At 43.9% G+C, this 25724-nt stretch overlaps 1 protein-coding gene across 1 annotated transcript in view; it reads right to left on the reverse strand.

Annotated features, from left to right (window-relative positions):
* Window positions 1-7220: 7220 nt before the first annotated feature.
* The window catches only part of edar (ectodysplasin A receptor), a 63674-nt gene continuing 45170 nt past the window's right edge, over window positions 7221-25724 (reverse strand). Inside the window, exon 12 of the mRNA XM_063213276.1 lies at window positions 7221-9718. Within this exon, the coding sequence (XP_063069346.1) occupies window positions 9366-9718 (353 nt within the window). The 3' untranslated portion in view covers window positions 7221-9365. The remainder of the gene's footprint in view (window positions 9719-25724) is intronic.

The following is a 25724-nucleotide window of genomic DNA, read 5'->3' on the forward strand; positions in this document are numbered from 1 at the left end:
ATGTTCCCTAAAGCAAAATGAATGGAAGCATTTGAGTATAAATGCCCCGTTTCATTTTGTGTGTGCAAAAAAACTTTAAAAAAAAGAAAGAAAAGTAATTTTCCTCCTGACTTTGTATGAGAGGTTTTGGATGAGCCTTGCCTGAGGAATAACTTGTCCTTACCCTTTTCAGTTTTGTTCCTTCAACTTTTAATGCACCATAGAAAGGAACCACTTAAGCTTCTCAGTGCTCACTTTAGCTTTGGATCAACCAGTTATAGTCATACACTTTGAGTAAGCCACCCATGTTACAGTTGTGGTACTTTGGTTGTTTATTTTCCTCCATGTAGGCCTAGCTAGGCCCACCTGTTTAACAATTTTGTGCATGTAAACATGCAAAAGTACTGAAAGTTGGTCTTGTGTGCCATTAAAGGCATATATCTTACTTGCCTTACAAGACTTGAGCCATTGTGTTTGTGTTCAGGGAAGTAAAAGCCTGAGAAGTATTTTTTTTCTGATGGTCTGCAGATAATGTCCCTTGCACAGAGTCGGTTCAAGTCAATTTAGTGCCTTAGGTGCGTGCGCACCCCCATCTTTGGCACCTTTGAACATGGCCTCATATTTGATTGTACACAGCTGATATGGTACCTACACATACACTACTGTTTAAAAGTTTGGGGTCACCCTAATTTTTCCAGGTTTTTTGCATGTCAAGTTGTAGACATCTATTGAATTGCTTGATATCAGTACTGGTGGGGAACCTACAGTGAGTCCAATATGTATTTGATCCCTTTCTGATTTTGCCGTTTTGCCCACTAATAAAGACATGATCAGTCAATAAATTTATGATAATATGTATTCAAATATGGAGAGACAGAATATCAAAAATAAATTTCAGAAAATAACTTAAAATTATATATTTTAATTTATTTGTATTTAATTTAGGCAAATAAGTATTTGACCCCTCTAGCTAAAGAAGATAAAGTGCTTTGTGGCAAAGCCCTAGTTGTCTAGCACTGAGGTCAGATGCTTCTTTTAGTTGATGACAATGTTTGTGCATATAGTAGAAAATATTTTTGCCCATTTTTCTTTGCACATTATCTCTAAAACATTAACAGTTTGTGGCTGTAGCTTGGCAAATGGGAGGTTCAGTTCTCTCCATAGAATTACTATAGGGTTAATATTTGGAGACTGTCTAGGCCCCTTCACGACTTTAATATGCTTCTTATTGAGCCACTCCTTCGTTGCTTTGACTGTATGTTGTGTATTATTGTCATGTTGGGAGATCCAAAAATGGCCCACCCTTCAGTGTAGTGGTGGAGGGAAGGACGTTTGCACTCAGGATTGCACATTACATGTCTCCCTCCATCCATTCGTTGACAATGTGAAGTTGTCCTGTGCCTTGGCCACACACACACCCTCAAACCATAATGATACCACGTTCATGCATGATGGTGAGGAAGGTGTTCTTGGGATCATAGACAGTAGTACTCTTTCTCAAAACACATTGAATTGTGATAATGCCAAACATCTTGATTTTGGTTTCATTTGACTACAGCACCTCCTTATCATATCCTAAATCAGTCTGATGTCCTTTGGCAAACCTCAAGTGGGACTGCACAGGTTCCTTCTGAAGTAAAGGTACCATGTGTGCACTACAGGAATTTAAACCTCTTTGGCATTAAGTGCTACCAGTAGTTTTCTTAGTGATTTTGGTCCCAGTAGCTTTGATATCATTGCCTAGTTCATCCCGTACAGCTCTAGGGTGATTTCTTTCTGTTTTCATGATTATCAAATCCCTAAAAAAGGTCAAATCTTGTATAGAACCCCAGACAGGCTGATGGATAGTCATTTTGTATTCCTCACATTTTGGAAGAAATGCATCAACAGCTGGGTCATTAATACCCAGTCTCTTTCTTGTGGCTTTGCAGCCCATTTAATCTTTGTTCAGGTCTAAAATCGTGTCCCTGATATCATTTGACCACTCATTGGTCTTTCCCACGCTGGTGAGGTTGGAGTGTGACGGATTCACTCACACTATGGACTGATTCTACTGATTCAATGTGTCTTTTATGCATGTTAGTATGTACAGGTGTCTTTAATTCAGATGACAAGTTGATCGGAAGTGCCCATCTGGTCTGTGGGCCCGGAACTGTAATCAGTTGGCAGGGGATCAAATACTTATTTTGCTCGATGAAATGGAAATAAATTAATATATATTCTCTTTAGTTAATTTCTGGATTTTCTTTTTGATATTCTGTCTCTCCATTTTAGAATACATATTATCATAACATTTATTGACTGATCATGTCTTTGTTAGTAGGCAAACCAACAAAATCAGCAAGGGATCAAATACATATTGGACTCACTGTATGTCTCGAGGGCCGTCTTATCCAGCCCCCGACATCTTGTTAGTGTTAGTGAAATATGACATGTTTTGTTAAGAAAAGTTACAAATAACATTTGCAATACAATCAAGTTATATTTAATTCAGGAGGCCCAGTGAAGGTGGGGTCTGTTGTAAAGGTGGCCGCCTTCAATATAAGCCTAAATTGCTGGGGGAAATCCTGCTCTGTGTTCCTAGTACGGCCGTCGGAGGACTCTGTAAAATATGAAGTGGCCCCTCGAATGAAAATGGTTTCCCACCCCTTGCCTATGCCAACCGCTACGCCGGCCACATCTGCCTTAGCTCAGCTGCTTTTCATATGAACCCCTCACTCATCGTGGCACAGCCATGTAGTTTTAATATGCCCACCCCAAGATCCTAAGTGCCCATGAATTTCCACTAAACTGTCAGTGGGTAATTTATTTACTTTAATTACTCCATATAGTTTTTAAGGGCTGAAAAATATATCTTAAGTTTTCCACAGGACGTATATATTGTCCGGCATGAAATATGATTCTGCGGTTTTTGGATAATTTATGTTTGGGTGTTTTTAACTTGACCTTAATCACTACGGGAACAATTTAGAGTCCCCTTGGAGCTGGTTAGTGGTCATTTAAAAGTTTTATTCAGACTTTAGTGTAACTTTGGGGAAGTGGCTATACTTCTGTTAGACAGGATGAGGCCATAATTTGAAATTGTGGAAAGCATTAAATATACATATTAAATGACGCTTGTAAACAGAATTTTGTTTTCATGCCTCGTGCGATAATAGTATTATTTTTTTAAAGTGAAATGATGGATTGTTCATAGCACTGTGGGCTATATTTCAGGATATAGGCTTAGTGGAAGTTAGTCTGTTCGTATTTCATAGCTTTCCAAAAAAGATATTTAATAAATAAACAGTACTGGCTGAAGCATCTGTGAGTAAGATGTTGGCAATAAACACTAGGAGTAGGTGAACCATTACAGAGCACTCTTTTCATCTCCAGTTGGCTTCTGTAGCCTCCTGGTGAGATGATCAGCCTGTCTCAGCTCAACGGCACATGACAACACCTGTACTACTCTGGCAGGAATAGGTAAAGCTCACACTGTTTTCATGGCATATGCAGGTCAATCAACTAACCAGCCTCCGTCCTTAGCCATTGTTTTTATTCACTGCACTAAGCGATGGTGCATACCTTGGCTGCGGAAATGTAAACTGTTTCCATATTTGTTTGATTTTGATTGATGACATCCCCGGCAGCAGGCGTGCTAGAGCATGCAGTTTGTGTTTTCATCTCGTAGTCTTTTCACGTCATTTTCATTATACCAATTGACTCCTCAGCAACGGAGTAAATGCAGCCTGTGTTTCTGGATACTCTGGTGTAAATATGTGACACCCTAAATAATGCTTTTGCACAGCGTGCACACATTGAGGAGCATATGATTTGGAACTGTGGAACAGTATGTGATCTTTAGAATGTGTAGGCCAAGGCCACAACTGGCAAGCTGAGGCAGGTTTTGTCTGAGACACACATGCAAGTATTGACAATTAAGAAAGAAGAAGGTGACGTTTGGTTTCCCAATCATATTGAATTATACACTGTGTTTGACACAGTGTGCAAAAGCTCCTGCTGTCAAGCATTAAATACATCCTGGAGCAACTGCTCTGTTGCCATCTTTTCACATCCATGCACCGACAGAGAGAGAGAGAGAGATAGAGAGAGTGAAACACTCCCTGCCCTGGGGTGCCCAACTTCAGCTCAGTGCGAATGCCAAGCCCTAATGACAAGCTCCCGCAATGAGCCCCCAGGTGACTGTCATCCCGCAGTACTTATAAGGCCAAGGAGGAGGATTATCTTCAAAAACCGGGGGGATGGGGCGCGTTTGAAATTTGAAGAAAGCCTGCAGTGCCGAGCACTATCAGATTTGACAATTTCTTTTCTTGAACGCAGGAGGAGAAGATCAGAGGTTGGGGCTTCAATGATGTATTACATTATATATTTCCTCCTCCTGGCATATGCGGGCCCTTAGGTGTGTGTGGTGGCAGCGTAATGGATGATCTCTGCCGCCGCTGTTCTGCATGTGATGTGATCAGGGCAGGATTAAGACAACCCGGGGCCCCTAGGCTGCAGGTTGCTGTAGCACCCCCCCCCCCCCAGGAGGCAATTTCTGAGACAAAAGACAGTTTCATAATTACAAGGTAGGAATTAAGGATGACCTGTTTGCCAACTGTGGAGAGGCGTAATGTTTAAAACTGTACTCCATATGACGGATGCATTTTTCAATATGGCATCTTGTCACAATTCTCCTTTAAAAAAAAAAAAAAAACTTTTGGCCAATCGGGGGCCCCCTGGTACATTAGGTGGGGGCCCCTAGGCTGCAGCCATATCTAGCCTGTGCATTACTCCGGCCCTGGGTGTGTGTGGTGTGGTGGCAGGCAGCGTAATGGATGATCTCTGGCGTTGTTCTGCATGTGATGTGATGGCTGTAAATGATATGCAGTGGGATGAATCAGTCATGAGACAAATGGATGAAATTGTGGAAACAGTTTGCAGTTTGTACAGGAGACAGGAACTGGAGTGCAAGTTGTCTTTTAAAACGGCTGTCCAATCCATTTTGCCCTGACTATACTCTACAGCAGTGTTTCCCAACCTTTTTTGTCTCGCGTACCACCTAAACCTCTTTGTTGTGCTATGAGTGCCCCTAATTCATGTTCTATATCGCTTTCTCTGTCCTGATGTGACTGCTCCATACATTTGTTATAATAATAACATCTTTCCAAGTACCCCCTGCAGTGTGCTCGCGTACCCCTAGTGGTACACGTACCCCTGGTTGGGAAACACTGCTCTACAGCAGTGGTTTTCAAAGTGCGGGCTGCTGGGGGGGTGGGGTGGGATGGTGGTTGGGGGGCGTGTTAGGTTGAAATAAAAAGTATTGCAAAACAAAATCTGCTCATTTGTGCCATAGTCAACACTGCTATTATATTTATTACAGTTCCTCTTGTAGTTGCATGAATTTAGGGGTGCACTTGTCGACTTATAAAACAATTATTTACACACTAAAAATAGTGTGGTACGATCCATGTCAGGGGGGTCCTTGACTGGAATCTATTGGTAGGCCTATATGGGGGGCCTTGTCATGGTAAGAGTTTGGGAACCCCAGGCCCTGCTGTGGCCTAACGGTAGGGCACTCTGTACTCTGCGGCCGACCCGGGTTCGATTCCCGGCCCGGGTCCTTTGCCGGCCCTTCCCTGTCTCTCCCCATTCGCTGCCTGTCACCATCTTCACTGTACTATCATAAATAAAGTCAAAAAGACCAAAAAAATATTTTAAAAAGAAAAAAAAAAAGTTTGGTAATCCCTGCTGTACCATACCTCACGGAGCGGAGGAGGCTGATAAATGATATGCAGTGAGATGAATCAGTCATGAGACAGGAAACAGGAACTGGAGTGCATGTTGTCTTTGAAAACGACTGTCCAATCCATTTTGCCGTGCCTGTAGGCCTACTCTACAGTACCTCACAAAAGCGGGGCGAGGGGGGCTGATTCAAATGGAGCTATCCTCAAGTAAACTGGCCCTGCGTAGGAGGGAAGAGAGCCGTGTGTGTGTGGGTGCAGCTCACATTGTAACACTGGAGCCTCTCGTGTCGCTTCTTGCTCTTCAAAAAGCCCTGTCTGAATATTTTTGCCCTCATGAATACATTAATGACAGATGTAATAAAGTTGCCATTATGCTCTGTGTTGTACGCACACATGTTCATGCATTTCAAATGAGTACATGGCCTTGGTGGGGGAGATAGCATGCATCTCTCTGCTGTGTAGTTCTCGACCTGTCATCGGATAGCCATAAAAAATTACGTCCCTTGCAGTAGGCCTACACAGTGCTTCAAGTCGAAATAGCGCAAGACCTCCCTGTGATTTTCAGTCACTGATGATGAGAGCTATGCGACCATGATGGAGCAACGTCTTTTTTTCAAGATTCGACTCCCTGCCTCTAAAAGATCCGTCATCTGAAACTGGGGACACAAGGGACTTTCGGTGCTGACGGACAGATGCTTGGAGAACCAGCCTGAGGAAAGATGCAAGAAGAAAGGGGGCGTAGCAGAGCGTTGCTGTTGTCGAGCAATAGCAGTGTGAGATTCCTTCATTCTGTGGCTCTGCTGAGTTTCAAGCGAAGCATTGTACTCAGCCCATGCATGCCACACGCATACAGTACAATACAGGGCCGCTGACAACACAGGCTGGGCCTGTGACAAAGACATCTGAGAGGGACCCAAACCCAATACATGCAATTGAATGAGTATCCAATTCTGGGCCCCCTTTCTCCCTGGGCCTGGGACATTCGTTCCCCTCTGTCGGCTTCCCTGCATACAAACTTAACTCAATATGGGCCCTATTAATCCATGCACTGTGCCTGGGTGATTGTGCGGTACCTAGGCTGTGTTGTCAGCAAAACCTCTCTCAGCAGCAGGAGGGAAGCCAGAAAATCTTGAAGAATATTTGGTTGGGCAGTTCATGACTGTAGTCATAAAGTTTCAGTGAAAGGGAGGATTTTTTTTTTGTAAAGTACAAAGACAACTTAACTTTAGCATTGAAATAGACTTATTAGGGGCGTTTTGGCGCAGCGCGCTAAGCCCCCCACATTTGGGCTTACAGTACATGCCCACGGGGAATCCGGTTCGAGTCCGGCCGGGGTCATTTCCCGGCCCTACCCCATCTCTCTCCCACAATTGTTTCCTGTTTCCTTTCATACTGTCCTGTCATAATAAAGGCCTAAAAGCCCCCAAAAAATACTTTAAAAAAAATGTATTAAGACGCTGACAAACATTTTTCTATTTTGTAATTAATACTTCTTTATTGCAATGTGTATGTACAGTAATAAGTTATATATACACTTACATTTTGTATTGTACACCTGGTAATGTTTTGCTTCTGTGTTTCTTATATCTACTCTGTTGGGAAAAAAAATACGTTTGAGGTAAGAGAACCTGTTATGTACATATTGACCAAGCACAATGAAATGTTATTCACTGATGACTGTTACTCTCTTACACTAAAAAAGAGATATTTAGCAGTGAATACATGGCAAGAACTCAACATTGTACAAGCTGATCTATTCCTTTACATCACCGGAGTCCTGCTCCTGTTCAAATTCTTTTTTTCTTTTTTTTTGTAACACCTGGAAATTGGCAACTACAAACTCTATGAACACAAATTCAATTATTTTTCTAACCATGATAGAAGAGAAAGCAGTTGTACAACACTTGTACCAGTTCCAGGCCTACTGTGCTTGTACCTCATGGTAGCTAAATAGCCAGGTACAGCACATGAAACAATGTCAACATATCTGAAGATTTACTAAATTGTACATTTGATGTATATTCATATATTTGTTATGATCGCTGTGAATATAATGTACAAGTCTAAAATAATAGCAGAATTTTTTTAACTCAATCACAGGATTCTCTGCATTATGAATAGATTGGGCTATTTCTCTGCCATACTTGGAGTAGATGCATCAGCAATCAGAACAATGAAATGGTTGTCAACTAGGACACCGATATACAAGTACTATTCCACAATTGCACTCAATTTTGAACAGTCGTCATTTACAGCTTATCTGAAAATTCATTGCCTTTACAATAAAAGTGGGAACATTGGGCGGCAGACCAGCGCTACTTTGCTTCACCTTTGGCGTAAGTGCTTCAGCTGCTGCTGCTGCTGCCTCTCGGGTTATACTGGTCGCTTTTATGGCTTTTCCATTTGGGCTTATTAGTTAATTGGGTGCTGGAAATCACAGGCACTTCGTAAACCGATAATTTCGGCCAATTATATCCAGCCGCTGCGGCACACCACAGGAGGCTAAGGCACGGGCTTATGAGGGGCTTTCACTGCTCCATCTCCACGGCAGCACGCCACTATCAGACCAGCAGCATATTATGTGGAGGCAGAGACGCTGACGGCTTTGGCTGGGCCCAGGACAAAGTCAGCTGAAAAAGGGCCCCAAAGCCAGTACAGACGATGCATTGAGGAACCAATTTTGGGCTCCCTGGGCATGGGACAAGTGACCCCTTTGTCCCCCCCATGTCGGCTTCTGTGTGTGGAGGCCGCCAACCCAGGAGCTAGAGTGTATTAAGGCAAGACTTCTGGTAGACTAATAACAGCCCAGCTGTGGCAGTAAGTGAGTAAGACCTAGCTGTCACGTCTTCACTGTATGGTTCATTGTAGAGTGAGTGACATTGTTACACGAAGCACTCAAGAGTAACATTTTATACTTATCCCATATGGTGCTTCATGTACTGTAAAGCCTACATACATCGCAAAAAATGGGTATTCACAACAAATATTGGGTTGTGGTAGTCTTTGGCATTGTAATTTAGCATATATCTTCCTGAGGCACTTCTTTCTTTAAGTTAAGCTGTCTTTGGAGCCTCCTAGTTTGAACTCTGTGATCATGTGAAATGATCTTAGCAAACCGTATAGGCTGCTCAAGTCAACCACTTCACTGGAGGAATTCGGCACCAACTTTTGGCAGGGAATGTTTGTTGTTTGCCTTTTCTTCTTTTGCCCAATCATGAGGATAACAGAAAACAACTTGTGGTTTGCGGGACACATAAAAACCAAAATGGGAGAGAAAGAAACAACTGACAACTTTAAAAAGTAGAAAAAAAAAAGAAAACTTACAAAATAAAATAGAAAAAAAAAATCCAAAAAGGACTTCATAATTCATTTCAGGCCCAGGCTGTTCTTAGTCCCTAATGAGTTTGGTAACGTGCCGTTACTTCCAGCCTGCTGTGCAGTCACAGTCAGAGCCAGCAAGGGAAAACAACAGACAAGAAGGCAGGCAGGCAGGCAATGTGTGAGGGAGCGTGCTCCGTATGCACGCCTGTCTCTCTGTGTCCCTGCCAGGGAGGCCTGCTGCTATTCTTCATGTGAAGCGGAGCTGTTAAGGGGCAGGGGGAGGAGGTGGGAGGAGGAGGAGGTGGTAGGAGGAGGAGGAGGAGGAGGAGGGGGTGGTTGTTAAACACTGGCACAGCGGGACGAGAGAGGGGGGCCTACAGGGCTGTGGGGCGGCGCTCCTCCTCCGCCCTCCGTCCCTCCGAGCAGGTCTAAGCACAGGGACTCCACGGCGTCCAGCCGCTCGATCTGCACCAGCTTGGTGAGCAGGTCGGGGATGCTGTAGCCGGCCGTGCTGATGCGGTCGAACAGCTGCATGCCGTCGGTCATCCCGCCGATCTCGTCCCGCTTCAGGCCGAAGCTCTCTGCCAGGTGGCGCCACGTCTTCACCACCGCCTTGTCCGTGTTGTAGGTGGAGCTGAGCATGCGGCTGGTCTTCTCCAGGCAGTCAAAGGGCAGCTCCGTGGGACTCAGGCCTGCAAGGTGGTGCAAGAGGAAGATGCTCCAGTTAGTCAAGTCAAGTCGGTTTTATTGTCAATTTCTTTACATGCACTGGTCATACAAAGAATTGAAATTGCGTTTCTTATTTTCCCATGCAGACATAGACATAGACTTTAGGTGTGGACATAGACAGTACACATACATTACAGTGTGTATGAGCTACTATGTTATGTGGCTTGCGTACAAATGGGTGCAGATGTGTCACTCACTGCAAGGCATGTTAAAATCAACTCGTTCAAATCATGTCTGCATGGATATTTTCTTGATCTACGGTATTGTTATAGCACTTCATCACCCTTGTTGTTCATGATACATTACATAGTGGTACACCTTAAAAAAAAAAAAAAAATTCAACTCCAACTCCCATTGTCATTGTGACACAGCACTCCACAGCACACAAGTGAACTCTGCACACTGCACACAACGAAATTGCATTTATGCCTCACCCGTGCAAGGGGGCAGCCCTCAGTGGCGCCCCATGGGGAGCAGTGCGGTGGGACGGTACCATGCTCAGGGTACCTCAGTCATGGAGGAGGATGGGGGAGAGCAATGGTTGATTACTCCCCCCACCAACCTGGCGGGTCGGGAGTCGAACCGACAACCTCTGGGATGCAAGTCTGACGCCCTAACCGCTCACCCATGACTGCCCTATTGCATGGGCAGAGGATATGGTGGTGTGTCATTTATAATTGACCAATGATTGAGTTAGGATTACTATAAGAACCTAGGACCATGAATAGATCACTGTGGCATGAATGTACCTTGGTCAGGAGACCAAGCCAGACCACTTCCAAGTAATTGCATGGTTTCTCTTCACTGCTGGTGACAGGACTCCCAATATTAACAATGAACTGTTTATAGCGTATGACTTGTTGTCGTAGAATGACATAAACAAGCATGCCACATTGTGAGAGACGCTAGTTGATGTTGTGCCCAGCCTTTCAGATTGGGGCATGATGCAGGAAAGGAGCACAACTAATTTGGGGCAAAATCAGGCTTAAACCGTGTAATTTGAAGCGGGCACTCCACCAACTTTGTTCTCTGTATTAAAGTGTTTCATTTTTACAAAGCTAAAGTAGAGGAGAGCATAAAAATAGGCTACATTATTTTCCAGTAACCATTTTATTCACCATCTCCATTCTGAAGTGAATTGTTGGTTGGTTGTTATTTTGACACAACAACAACCGCTCTAGAAAATTTTCCATTCTCTCTCTGTTTTTAACAGGGTATGGGTACTTTTGACCTATGCCAGTGCAGAAGGAATACATTTTGTTTATATAACAGAAAGTGAAAAGGAACACAAACATGAGACAGGGCGGTGGTGGGAAAGCTCATATCCACAAACAACAGCCTCAGCCTCAGCCTCAGCGTCAGCCTCATTGGGTCGGTGTTAATGCATTCAAGAGAGATTCAAGATGCACGGCAGATGTACTGAGATCAGTTCTGGTGGAGGTGCCTCGTCCACATTTTCGGATGCAGCTGAGGATGTTTACCCAGTGACCCAGGAGAACACTCAACACAGACATTGTGCATATGAGTTCATGACTTGCACTCATAAAGCCCTCATCAGTATACAGCATACAGGGGTGGGGAACCTACTGTATGTCTTGAGGGCCATGTGCGGCCCTTGAGCCCGTTTTATCCGGCCCCCCAATACAATTTTAATGTTATGTAGCTTCACATGAAATATGACATACAGTATTTTGTAATGGAATCTCAGAAAATACATTTGCAGTACAATTACGTTATATTCAGAAGACCTAGAGAAGGTGGGGCTGCCTTCAATATAGGCCTTAAGTCCAGGGGGAAATCCTGGTTTGTGTTCATATTACGGCCCTCGAATGAATTTGAAGTGCCCCCTCGAATAAAAAAGGTTCCCCAGCCCTGGTATACACCTTTACACTGCCAAGCTGGTACTGCCATGAGTGGCACTGTTCAACGTCACCATTAAATGGATGCTGTTGTACAGTACACAGGTAGGCCTATTAATTAACATTATTATATGGTTGTGACGTCATCTGTCGAATGCTCCATTCATTTCAACGGGGCTCCCCAACGTTCGGACGTCTGTTATTTTTCGATAACGGACGGGTTGGTCTATAACAGACCGCTGTCAATGGCAACAAGACTTTTCACTGCTAAAGCGACTTTTCAACAAGACTCTAATCAGCTGCTGTGATAGACAGCACCCGTTGTCCTGGCTACCGCTGTCAATGGCAACAAGACGTTCACTGCTAAAGCCACTGGCTTGTATACAAGTCAGTGGCTAATGTTTCATATCACTCCGCAGGGGGTCCGGTCTTTTGTCACTCTAATCAGCTGCTGTGATAGACAACACCTGTCCTGGCTAGCCTACCTAGCTGTTGCCTAGNGGTGTCCCACAACGGCACTGTTTTGTTTTGCGCAGCAACAATCTTAACATTAAAGCTGCGAGCAGCCTTGGCGGGCCCTCGCACCTACGGCCCAGGGGGCATGGCACATCGCCCTGCCCTAATACACCCCTACCTGTGAAAAACGGATGAAGTGTAACAATTTTCTGACAGGTATGAGGAAGGAAAAGGCGTCATTGTCTTAGCACTGCTATCTTGTCCACTTCCCCTGTTTGTATCCCTTTGCATTGCCTTTTCAATCATATAGACACATGCAAAATGTTTAATTTCCACATTTATAGCCATTCATTCGCCTATAACATGGTGACACGGCACCTGGTAGCCACTGCAATCACGTATATGCCAGCTTCGGACAGGTCTCTGCAGGGGGTTATATTGAGTCTGACATTTTTGGATTTGTAAATGCACCATACTGAACAACCATGCCATGTAAGTTTTACAAGCAGAAATGGGGACCTGGAAGTTCTTGTGGGAAGTCATGGGACAATGAGAATGTGTGTGAAAATTCACAAAAGATTCTTACTATGGGTTGCTGAGATATGACTTCACTTCCTGTTTGGGGTGCTAGGAGGATTTTGATTGGCTGTCATGGCCAAACCGTAAAAGATGTAATAAAACCCTTTTACAAATCTCTTCAGAGTGCTCCTGAAATCTTATGTATCAAGTTTTGTGAAAATCAGACCAAATTTGAAGGATTAGGAGCACGTTATCGATTTTCACCAAATCCAAAATGGCGGACATTCTGAAAATGCGGGTATGATGTCATAGGGTTCGTTAGATTCGTCTTGGCCCAAGGATTTCAGCGCTACCACCAGATTTAAAATTGAGCATGCGGTTCAAAAGTTACAGGCAGAAATGTAGATAAAGCTTTGGTCTGCTGTTGGGTGGTGACTTTGAACTTTGAACTGCTGGTGGCGCTAGAGTGTTTGAGCTAGCGACCTGATATTTCTTGTGGGGGGCCATGGGATCGTCAAGGATGTCTGTTACAATTTACAGATGGTTCTGACCATGGGTTCCCAAGATATGACGTCACTTCCTGTATGGCGACTTAATCCAAAATGGCGGACATTCTATAATGGCGGATATGATGTCATAGGGTTCGATGGATTCGTCTTGGCCCAAGGATTTCAACGGTACCACTAGATTTAAAATTGAGCGTGCGGTTCAAAAGTTACAGGCAGAAATGTAGCTAAATCTTTGACCAGCTGGTGGCGCTAGAGAGTTTGAGCTAGCGACTTGAATTTTTTTGTGGTGGGTCATGGTATAGATGGACATGTCTGTGACAATTTTCAGAAGATTGTGACAATGGGTTCCCAAGATATGACTTCACTTCCTGTTTGGCAAGTTTTAGGCGACTTTGAGGCTATTTTTGATTGGCTGTCACGGCTAAACGATAAAAGATATCCAATATTCCTTGAGACCCCATGTGTAGCTCAGTCCAGAGATACTATATACCAAGTTTCGGGCGAATTGGTCAAAAATTGCGGAAAAAATAGCATTTTTATTGATTTTCACAAAATTCAAAATGGCGGGAAAACTATCCTGGCGGAAAATGACGTCATGGGGTGCGTTGGATTCGTCTCGGCCCAAGGATTCCAGGGATACCAGGTTTTTGAAAATTGGCCCAGCGGTTCAAAAGTTACAAGCAAAAATGTCCCTGAAATTTTGGCCTGCTGGTGGCGCTAGAGGGTTGGGAGTGAGGACCTATCAATCCGGTTCTGAGTAGCGGCGCACATTTCCGACCACCGTGCCAAATTGCGTCCCACCAAATGCTTCTCAGACAAAATGGCGGACCCGAACAACGAGCAAAAAGAAGAAAAAAAATAATTAAAGCTGCGAGCAGCCTTGGCGGGCCCTCGCACCTACGGCCCAGGGGGCATGGCACATCGCCCTGCCCTAATACACCCCCACCTGTGAAAAACGGATGAAGTGTAACAATTTTCTGACAGGTATGAGGAAGGAGAAGGCGTCATTGTCTTAGCACTGCTATCTTGTCCAATTCCCCTCTCTGTATCCCTTTGCATTGCCATTTCAATCATATAGACACATGCAAAATGTTTTAATTTCCACATTTATAGCAATTCATTCGCCTAAAACATGGTGGCACGGCACTTGGTAGCCACTGCAATCTCATATATGCCAGCTTCGGACAGCTCTCTGCAGGGGGTTCTATTGAGTCTGACATTTTTGGATTTGTAAATGCACCATACTGAACAACCATGCCATGTAAGTTTTACAAGCAGAAATTGGGACCTGGAAGTTCTTGTGGGAAGTCATGGGACAATGAGAATGTGTGTGACAATTCACAAAAGATTCTTACTATGGGTTGCTGAGATATGACTTCACTTCCTGTTTGGGGGTGTTAGGAGGATTTTGATTGGCTGTCCTGGCCAAACCGTAAAAGATGTAATAAAACCCTTTCACAAATCTCCTCAGAGTGCTCCTAAAATCATATGTATCAAGTTTTGAGAAAATCAGACCGAATTTGAAGGATTAGGACCACGTTATCGATTTTCACCAAATCCAAAATGGCGGACATTCTGAAAATGCGGGTATGATGTCATGGGGTTCGTTGGATTCGTCTTGGCCCAAGGATTTCAACGCTGCCAGATTTACAATTGAGCGTGCGTTACAGGCAAAAGTTACAGGCAGAAATATAGCTAAAACGTTGGCCTGCTGGTTGGTGGTGACTTATAACTTTGAACTGCTGGTGGCGCTAGAGTGTTTGAGCTAGCAACCTGATAATTCTTGTGAGGGGTCATGGGATGGTCAAGAATGTCTGTTACGATTTACAGATGGTTCTGACCATGGGTTCCCAAGATATGACGTCACTTCCTGGTTGGCAACTTAATCCAAAATGGCGGACATTCTATTATGGTGGATATGATGTCATAGGGTTCGTTGGATTCGTATTGGCCCAAGGATTTCAACGCTACCACCGGATTTAAAATTGAGCATGCGGTTCAAAAGTTACAGGCAGAAATGTAGCTAAAATTTTCACCAGCTGGTGGCGCTAGAGAGTTTAAGCTAGCGACCCGATTTTTTTTGTGGTGGGTCATGGTATGTACAGAAATCTCTCTGACAATTTAGAGAACATTGTGACGATGGGTTCCCAAGATATAACTTCACTTCCTGTTTGGCGGGTTTTAGGCGACTTTTAGTCCGTTTTTGATTGGCTCTCACGGCTAAACGATAAATTATATCCAATATTCTTTGGGACCCCATGTGTAGCTAAGTCCAGAGATACTATATACCAAGTTTCGGGCGAATTGGTCAAAAATTGCGGGAAAAATAGCATTTTTATTGATTTTCACAAAATTCAAAATGGCGGGAAAACTATCCTAGCGGACAATGACGTCATAGGGTGCGTTGGATTCGTCTCGGCCCAAGGATTCCCGTCATACCAAGTACTTTAAAATTGGCCCAGCGGTTCAAAAGTTACAAGCAGAAATGTACCTGAAACTTTGGCCTGCTGGTGGCGCTAGAGGGTTGGGGGTGGGGACCTAAAAATTTGGTTCTGAGTAGCGGTCGGCATGTCCAACCACTTTGCAAAAGGGCGTACCACCAAATGCTTCTCAGACAAAATGCTAGACCAGAACAATGTGAATATCCGATCAAATTTGAAGGATGAGGATAATTTTTATTGATTTTCACTAAATCCAAAATGACGGACATTCTGAAACTACGGATACGATGTCATATGGTGCGTTGGATTCGTCTTGGCCCAAGGATTTCAACGGAATCGCCAGATTGAAAATTGAGCGTGCGGTTCAAAAGTTAATGGCAGATATGTATGTAAAACTTTGACCAGCTGGTGGCGCTAGAGAGTTTGAGCTAGCGACCTGAATTTTTTTGTGGTGGGTCATGGTATGGACAGAAATTTCTGTGACAATTTTGAGAACATTGTGGCGATGGGTTCCCAAGATATGACTTCACTTCCTGTTTGGCGAGTTTTAGGCGAGTTTTAGGCCGTTTTTGATTGGCTGTCACGGCTAAACGATAAAAGATATCCAATATTCCTTGAGACCCTATGTGTAGCTCAGTCAAGAGGTACTTTATACCAAGTTTCGGGCGAATTGGTCAAAAATTGCGGGAAAAATAGCATTTTTATTGATTTTCACAAAATTCAAAATGGCGGGAAAACTATCCAGGCGGAAAATGACGTCATTGGGTGCGTTGGATTCGTCTCGGCCCAAGGATTCCAGGGATACCAAGTTTTTGAAAATTGGCCCAGCGGTTCAAAAGTTACAAGCAGAAATGTTCCAGAAATTTTGACCTGCTGGTGGCGCTAGAGGGTTGGGAGTGAGGACCTATTAATCCGGTTCTGAGTAGCGGCGCACATTTCCGACCACCGTGCCGAATTGCGTCCCACCAAATGCTTCTCAGACAAAATGGCGGACCCGAACAACGAGCAAAAAGAAGAAAAAAAATAATAATAATAATAATTAAAGCTGCGAGCAGCCTTGGCGGGCCCTCGCACCTACGGCCCAGGGGGCATGGCACATCGCCCTGCCCTAATACACCCCTACCTGTGAAAAACGGATGAAGTGTAACAATTTTCTGACAGGTATGAGGAAGGAGAAGGCGTCATTGTCTTAGCACTGCTATCTTGTCCACTTCCCCTCTCTGTATCCCTTTGCATTGCCATTTCAATCATATAGACACATGCAAAATGTTTTAATTTCCACATTTATAGCAATTCATTCGCCTAAAACATGGTGGCACGGCACCTGGTAGCCACTGCAATCATATATATGCCAGCTTCGGACAGGTCTCTGCAGGGGGTTCTATTGAGTCTGACATTTTTGGATTTTTAAATGCACCATACTGAACAACCATGCCAAGTTTTACAAGCAGAAATGGGGACCTGGAAGTTCGTGTGGGAAGTTATGGGACAATGAGAATGTGTGTGACAATTCATAAAAGATTCTTACCATGGTTTGCTGAGATATGACTTCACTTCCTGTTTGGGGGTGTTAGGAGGATTTTGATTGGCTGTCATGACCAAACCGTACAAGATGTAATGAAACCCTTTTACAAATCTTTTCAGAGTGCTCCTGAAATCATATGTATCAAGTTTTGAGAAAATCAGACCAAATTTGAAGGATTAGGAGCACATTTACAGATTTACATAATTTACAGATGTTTCTGACCATGGGTTCCCAAGATATGACGTCACTTCCTGTATAGCGACTTAATCCAAAATGGCGGACATTCTATAATGGCGGATATGATGTCATAGGGTTCGTTGGATTCGTATTGGCTCAAGGATTTCAACGCTACCCCTGGATTTAAAATTGAGCGTGCGGTTCAAAAGTTACAGCAATAAATGTAGCTAAAACTTTGACCTGCTGGTGGCGCTAGAGAGTTTGAGCTAGCGACCTGAATTTTTTTGTGGTCGGTCATGGTATTGACGGAAATGTCTGTGATAATTTACAGAACATTGTGACGATGGGTTCCCAAGATCTGACCTCACTTCCTGTTTGGCGAGTTTTAGGCGAGTTTTAGGCCATTTTTGATTGGCTGTCACGGCTAAACGATAAAAGATATCCAATATTCCTTGAGACCCTATGTGTAGCTCAGTCAAGAGATACTTTATACCAAGTTTCGGGCTAATTGGTCAAACATTGCGGGAAAAATAGCGTTTTTATTGATTTTCACAAAATTCAAAATGGCGGGAAAACTATCCTAGCGGACAATGACGTCATAGGGTGCGTTGGATTCGTCTTGGCCCAAGGATTCCCGTGATACTAAGTACTTTAAAATTGGCCCAGCGGTTCAAAAGTTACAAGTAGAAATGTACCTGAAACTTTGGCCTGCTGGTGGCGCTAGAGGGTTGGGGGTGGGGACCTAAAAATTTGGTTCTGAGTAGCGGTCGGCATGTCCAACCACTTTGCAAAAGGGCGTACCACCAAATGCTTCTCAGACGAAATGCTAGACCAGAACAATGTGAATATCCGATCAAATTTGAAGGATGAGGATCATTTTATTGATTTTCACTAAATCCAAAATGACGGACATTCTGAAACTACGGATACGATGTCATAGGGTGCGTTGGATTCGTCTTGGCCCAAGGATTTCAACGGTACCACCAGATTTAAAATTGAGCGTGCGGTTCAAAAGGTACTGGCAGATTTGTATGTAAAACTTTGACCAGCTGGTGGCGCTAGAGAGCTTGAGCTAGCGACCTGATTTTTTTTGTGGTGGGTCATGGTATGGACAGAAATGTCTGTGACAATTTAGAGAACATTGTGGCAATGGGTTCCCAAGATATGACTTCACTTCCTGTTTGGCGAGTTTTAGGCGAGTTTTAGGCCTTTTTTGATTGGCTGTCACGGCTAAACGATAAAAGATATCCAATATTCCTTGAGACCCTATGTGATGCTCAGTCAAGAGATACTTTATACCAAGTTTCGGGTGAATTGGTCAAAAATTGCGGAAAAAATAGCGTTTTTATTGATTTTCACAAAATTCAAAATGGCGGGAAAACTATCCAGGCGGAAAATGACGTCATTGGGTGCGTTGGATTCGTCTCGGCCCAAGGATTCCAGGGATACCACGTTTTTGAAAATTGGCCCAGCGGTTCAAAAGTTACAAGCAGAAATGTCCCTGAAATTTTGGCCTGCTGGTGGCGCTAGAGGGTTGGAGGTGGGGACCTATAAATTTGGCTCTGAGTAGCGGTCGCCATGTCCGACCACCGTGCCAAAGGCGTACCACCAAATGTTTCTCAGACAAAATGGCGGACCCGAACAACGAGCAAAAAGAAGAAGAAGAAGAAGCGAAATAATAATAATAATCCGAGCAAGAACAATAGGGCCTCGCACCCTCCGGTGCTCGGGCCCTAATTAAAGCTGCGAGCAGCCTTGGCGGGCCCTCGCACCTACGGCCCAGGGGGCATGGCACATCGCCCTGCCCTAATACACCCCCACCTGTGAAAAACGGATGAAGTGTAACAATTTTCTGACAGGTATGAGGAAGGAGAAGGCGTCATTGTCTTAGCACTGCTATCTTGTCCAATTCCCCTCTCTGTATCCCTTTGCATTGCCATTTCAATCATATAGACACATGCAAAATGTTTTAATTTCCACATTTATAGCAATTCATTCGCCTAAAACATGGTGGCACGGCACTTGGTAGCCACTGCAATCTCATATATGCCAGCTTCGGACAGCTCTCTGCAGGGGGTTCTATTGAGTCTGACATTTTTGGATTTGTAAATGCACCATACTGAACAACCATGCCATGTAAGTTTTACAAGCAGAAATTGGGACCTGGAAGTTCTTGTGGGAAGTCATGGGACAATGAGAATGTGTGTGACAATTCACAAAAGATTCTTACTATGGGTTGCTGAGATATGACTTCACTTCCTGTTTGGGGGTGTTAGGAGGATTTTGATTGGCTGTCCTGGCCAAACCGTAAAAGATGTAATAAAACCCTTTCACAAATCTCCTCAGAGTGCTCCTAAAATCATATGTATCAAGTTTTGAGAAAATCAGACCGAATTTGAAGGATTAGGACCACGTTATCGATTTTCACCAAATCCAAAATGGCGGACATTCTGAAAATGCGGGTATGATGTCATGGGGTTCGTTGGATTCGTCTTGGCCCAAGGATTTCAACGCTACCACCAGATTTAAAATTGAGCGTGCGTTACAGGCAAAAGTTACAGGCAGAAATATAGCTAAAACGTTGGCCTGCTGGTTGGTGGTGACTTTTAACTTTGAACTGCTGGTGGCGCTAGAGTGTTTGAGCTAGCAACCTGATAATTCTTGTGGGGGGTCATGGGATGGTCAAGAATGTCTGTTACGATTTACAGATGGTTCTGACCATGGGTTCCCAAGATATGACGTCACTTCCTGGTTGGCAACTTAATCCAAAATGGCGGACATTCTATTATGGTGGATATGATGTCATAGGGTTCGTTGGATTCGTATTGGCCCAAGGATTTCAACGCTACCACCGGATTTAAAATTGAGCATGCGGTTCAAAAGTTACAGGCAGAAATGTAGCTAAAATTTTCACCAGCTGGTGGCGCTAGAGAGTTTAAGCTAGCGACCCGATTTTTTTTGTGGTGGGTCATGGTATGTACAGAAATCTCTCTGACAATTTAGAGAACATTGTGACGATGGGTTCCCAAGATATAACTTCACTTCCTGTTTGGCGGGTTTTAGGCGACTTTTAGTCCGTTTTTGATTGGCTCTCACGGCTAAACGATAAATTATATCCAATATTCTTTGGGACCCCATGTGTAGCTAAGTCCAGAGATACTATATACCAAGTTTCGGGCGAATTGGTCAAAAATTGCGGGAAAAATAGCATTTTTATTGATTTTCACAAAATTCAAAATGGCGGGAAAACCATCCTAGCGGACAATGACGTCATGGGGTGCGTTGGATTCAGCTCAGCCCAAGGATTCCCGTGATACCAAGTACTTTAAAATTGGCCCAGCGGTTCAAAAGTTACAAGCAGAAATGTACCTGAAACTTTGGCCTGCTGGTGGCGCTAGAGGGTTGGGGGTGGGGACCTAAAAATTTGGTTCTGAGTAGCGGTCGGCATGTCCAACCACTTTGCAAAAGGGCGTACCACCAAATGCTTCTCAGACAAAATGCTAGACCAGAACAATGTGAATATCCGATCAAATTTGAAGGATGAGGATAATTTTTATTGATTTTCACTAAATCCAAAATGACGGACATTCTGAAACTACGGATACGATGTCATATGGTGCGTTGGATTCGTCTTGGCCCAAGGATTTCAACGGAATCGCCAGATTGAAAATTGAGCGTGCGGTTCAAAAGTTAATGGCAGATATGTATGTAAAACTTTGACCAGCTGGTGGCGCTAGAGAGTTTGAGCTAGCGACCTGAATTTTTTTGTGGTGGGTCATGGTATGGACAGAAATTTCTGTGACAATTTTGAGAACATTGTGGCGATGGGTTCCCAAGATATGACTTCACTTCCTGTTTGGCGAGTTTTAGGCGAGTTTTAGGCCGTTTTTGATTGGCTGTCACGGCTAAACGATAAAAGATATCCAATATTCCTTGAGACCCTATGTGTAGCTCAGTCAAGAGGTACTTTATACCAAGTTTCGGGCGAATTGGTCAAAAATTGCGGGAAAAATAGCATTTTTATTGATTTTCACAAAATTCAAAATGGCGGGAAAAACTATCCAGGCGGAAAATGACGTCATTGGGTGCGTTGGATTCGTCTCGGCCCAAGGATTCCAGGGATACCAAGTTTTTGAAAATTGGCCCAGCGGTTCAAAAGTTACAAGCAGAAATGTTCCAGAAATTTTGACCTGCTGGTGGCGCTAGAGGGTTGGGAGTGAGGACCTATTAATCCGGTTCTGAGTAGCGGCGCACATTTCCGACCACCGTGCCGAATTGCGTCCCACCAAATGCTTCTCAGACAAAATGGCGGACCCGAACAACGAGCAAAAAGAAGAAAAAAAATAATAATAATAATAATTAAAGCTGCGAGCAGCCTTGGCGGGCCCTCGCACCTACGGCCCAGGGGTCGTGACATATCGCCCTGCTGTAATACACCTACACCTGTGAAAAATGAATCAAGCATAACAATGAGGTCGGTGAAGGTGTCATTGTAGTAGCACTGCTGTTGCTTCCTTCACTCGCAAAGTCCACACAATTGATAGGGATGGGACCTATTTAGTACACAACCTGATCAATGTCTTGCTATCTGGAAGTACATACTCATTTTGTCTGTTGGTTTACACTCTCTCATGTGATGCGGTGTGCACTCCCACACACAAAGACACCCCCCCCTCCCCCTTACACACACACACACACTTGCTGACACACACACACACACACACACACACACACACACACACACACACACACACACACACACACACACACACACACACACACACACACACACACACACAGAGTCCTCTGAACTTAAGCTCCAAATGTTGCTGAAATGTTGATTGCAGGGGGTTCTATTGAGTCTGACATTTTTGGATTTGTAAATGCGCCATACTGAACAACCATGCCATGTAATTTTTACAAGCAGAAATGGGGACCTGAAAGTTCTTGTGGGAATTGCCAAGAATGTGTGTGACAATTTCCAAAAGATTCTTATTATGGGTTGCTGAGATATGACTTCACTTCCTGTTTGGGGGTGTTAGGAGGATTTTGATTGGCTGTCACGGCCAAACCATAAAAGATGTAATAAAACCCTTTTACAAATCTCTTCAGAGTGCTCCTGAAATCATATGTTTCAAGTTTTGTGAAAATCAGACCAAATTTGAAGGATTAGGAGCACGTTATTGATTTTCACCAAATCCAAAATGGCGGACATTCCGAAAATGCGTTTATGATGTCATAGAGTTCGTTGGATTCGTCTTGGCCCAAGGATTTCAAAGCTACCACCAGATTTAAAATTGAGCGTGCGGTTCAAAAGTTACAGGCAGAAATGTAGCTAAAACTTTGGCCTGCTGTTGGGTGGTGACTTTGAACTTTGAACTGCTGGTGGCGCTAGAGTGTTTGAGCTAGCGACCTGATATTTCTTGTGGGGGGTCATGGGATGGTCAAGGATGTCTGTTACAATTTACAGATGGTTCTGACCATGGGTTCCCAAGATATGACGTCACTTCCTGTATAGCGACTTAATCCAAAATGGCGGACATTCTATAATGGCGGATATGATGTCATAGGGTTCGTTGGATTCGTATTGGCCCAAGGATTTCAACGCTACCCCTGGATTTAAAATTGAGCGTGCGGTTCAAAAGTTACAGCTAGAAATGTAGCTAAAACTTTGACCTGCTGGTGGCGCTAGAGAGTTTGAGCTAGCGACCTGAATTTTTTTGTGGTAGGTCATGGTATTGATGGAAATGTCTGTGATAATTTACAGAACATTGTGACGATGGGTTCCCAAGATCTGACCTCACTTCCTGTTTGGCGAGTTTTAGGCGAGTTTTAGGCCATTTTTGATTGGCTGTCACGGCTAAACGATAAAAGATATCCAATATTCCTTGAGACCCTATGTGTAGCTCAGTCAAGAGATACTTTATACCAAGTTTTAGACTAATTGGTCAAAAATTGCGGGAAAAATAGCGTTTTTATTGATTTTCACAAAATTCAAAATGGCGGGAAAACTATCCTAGCGGACAATGACGTCATAGGGTGCGTTGGATTCGTCTTGGCCCAAGGATTCCCGTGATACTAAGTACTTTCAAATTGGCCCAGCGGTTCAAAAGTTACAAGCAGAAATATACCTGAAACTTTGGCCTGCTGGTGGCGCTAGAGGGTTGGGGGTGGGGACCTAAAAATTTGGTTCTGAGTAGCGGTCGGCATGTCCAACCACTTTGCATAAGGGCGTACCACCAAATGCTTCTCAGACGAAATGCTAGACCAGAACAATGTGAATATCCGATCAAATTTGAAGGATGAGGATCATTTTATTGATTTTCACTAAATCCAAAATGACGGACATTCTGAAACTACGGATACAATGTCATAGGGTGCGTTGGATTCGTCTTGGCCCAAGGATTTCAACGGTACCGCCAGATTGAAAATTGAGCGTGCGGTTCAAAAGGCACTGGTAGATTTGTATGTAAAACTTTGACCAGCTGGTGGCGCTAGAGAGCTTAAGCTAGCGACCTGATTTTTTTGTGGTGGGTCATGGTATGGACAGAAATGTCTGTGACAATTTAGAGAACATTGTGGCAATGGGTTCCCAAGATATGACTTCACTTCCTGTTTGGCGAGTTTTAGGCGAGTTTTAGGCCGTATTTGATTGGCTGTCACGGCTAAACGATAAAAGATATCCAATATTCCTTGAGACCCTATGTGTAGCTCAGTCAAGAGATACTTTATACCAAGTCTCAGGCGAATTGGTCAAAAATTGCGGAAAAAATAGCGTTTATATTGATTTTCACAAAATTCAAAATGGCGGGAAAACTATCCAGGCGGAAAATGACGTCATGGGGTGCGTTGGATTCGGCTCAGCCCAAGGATTCCAGGGACACCAAGTTTTTGAAAATTGGCCCAGCGGTTCAAAAGTTACAAGCAGAAATGTTCCTGAAATTTTGGCCTGCTGGTGGCGCTAGAGGGTTGGGAGTGAGGACCTATCAATCCGGTTCTGAGTAGCGGCGCACATTTCCGACCACCGTGCCAAATTGCGTCCCACCAAATGCTTCTCAGACAAAATGGCGGACCCGAACAACGAGCAAAAAGAAGAAAAAAAATAATAATAATAATAATAATTTATCGGAGAACAATAGGGCCTCGCGCCCTCCGGTGCTCGGGCCCTAATAATAATTTATCGGAGAACAATAGGGCCTCGCGCCCTACGGTGCTCGGGCCCTAATAATTTATCGGAGAACAATAGGGCCTCGCGCCCTACGGTGCTCGGGCCCTAATTAAAGCTGCGAGCAGCCTTGGCGGGCCCTCGCACCTGCGGCCCGGGGGGCATGGCACATCGCCCTGCCCTAATACACCCCTACCTGTGAAAAATGGATGAAGCGTAACCATTTTCTGACAAGTATGAGGAAGGTGAAGGCGTCATTGACGTAGCACTGCTGTCTTGTCCACTTCCCCTCTTGGTATCCCTTTGCATTACCATTTCAATCATATAGACGCATGTAAGATGTTTTAATTTCCACATTTATAGCAATTCATTTGCCTAAAACATGGTGGCACGGCACCTGGTAGCCACTGCAATCATATATATGCCAGCTACGGACAGGTCTCTGCAGGGGGTTCTATTGAGTCTGACATTTTTGGATTTGTAAATGCACCATACTGAACAACAATGCCATGTAAGTTTTACAAGCAGAAATGGGGACCTGGAAGTTCTTGTGGGAAGTCATGGGACAATGAGAATGTGTGTGACAATTCACAAAAGATTCTTACTATGGGTTGCTGAGATATGACTTCACTTCCTGTTTGGGGGTGTTAGGAGGATTTTGATTGGCTGTCATGGCCAAACCGTAAAATATGTAATAAAACCCTTTTACAAATCTCTTCAGAGTGCTCCTGAAATCATATGTATCAAGTTTTGAGAACATCAGACCAAATTTGAAGGATTAGGAGCATGTTATCGATTTTCACCAAATCCAAAATGGCGGACATTCTGAAAATTCGGGTATAATGTCATGGGGTTCGTTGGATTCGTCTTGGCCCAAGGATTTCAACGCTACCACTAAATTTAAAATTGAGCATGCGGTTCAAAAGTTACAGGCAGAAATGTAGCTAAAACTTTGGCCTGCTGTTGGGTGGTGACTTTGAACTTTGAACTGCTGGTGGCGCTAGAGTGTTTGAGCTAGCGACCTGATATTTCTTGTGGGGGGTCATGGGATGGTCAAGGATGTCTGTTACAATTTACAGATGGTTCTGACCATGGGTTCCCAAGATATGACGTCACTTCCTGTATAGCGACTTAATCCAAAATGGCGGACATTCTATAATGGCAGATATGATGTCATAGGGTTCGTTGGATTCGTATTGGCCCAAGGATTTCAACGCTACCCCTGGATTTAAAATTGAGCGTGCGGTTCAAAAGTTACAGCAATAAATGTAGCTAAAACTTTGACCTGCTGGTGGCGCTAGAGAGTTTGAGCTAGCGA

This window comes from Engraulis encrasicolus, chromosome 13, assembly GCF_034702125.1.
Source record: "Engraulis encrasicolus isolate BLACKSEA-1 chromosome 13, IST_EnEncr_1.0, whole genome shotgun sequence".
Lineage (NCBI taxonomy): Eukaryota > Metazoa > Chordata > Actinopteri > Clupeiformes > Engraulidae > Engraulis > Engraulis encrasicolus.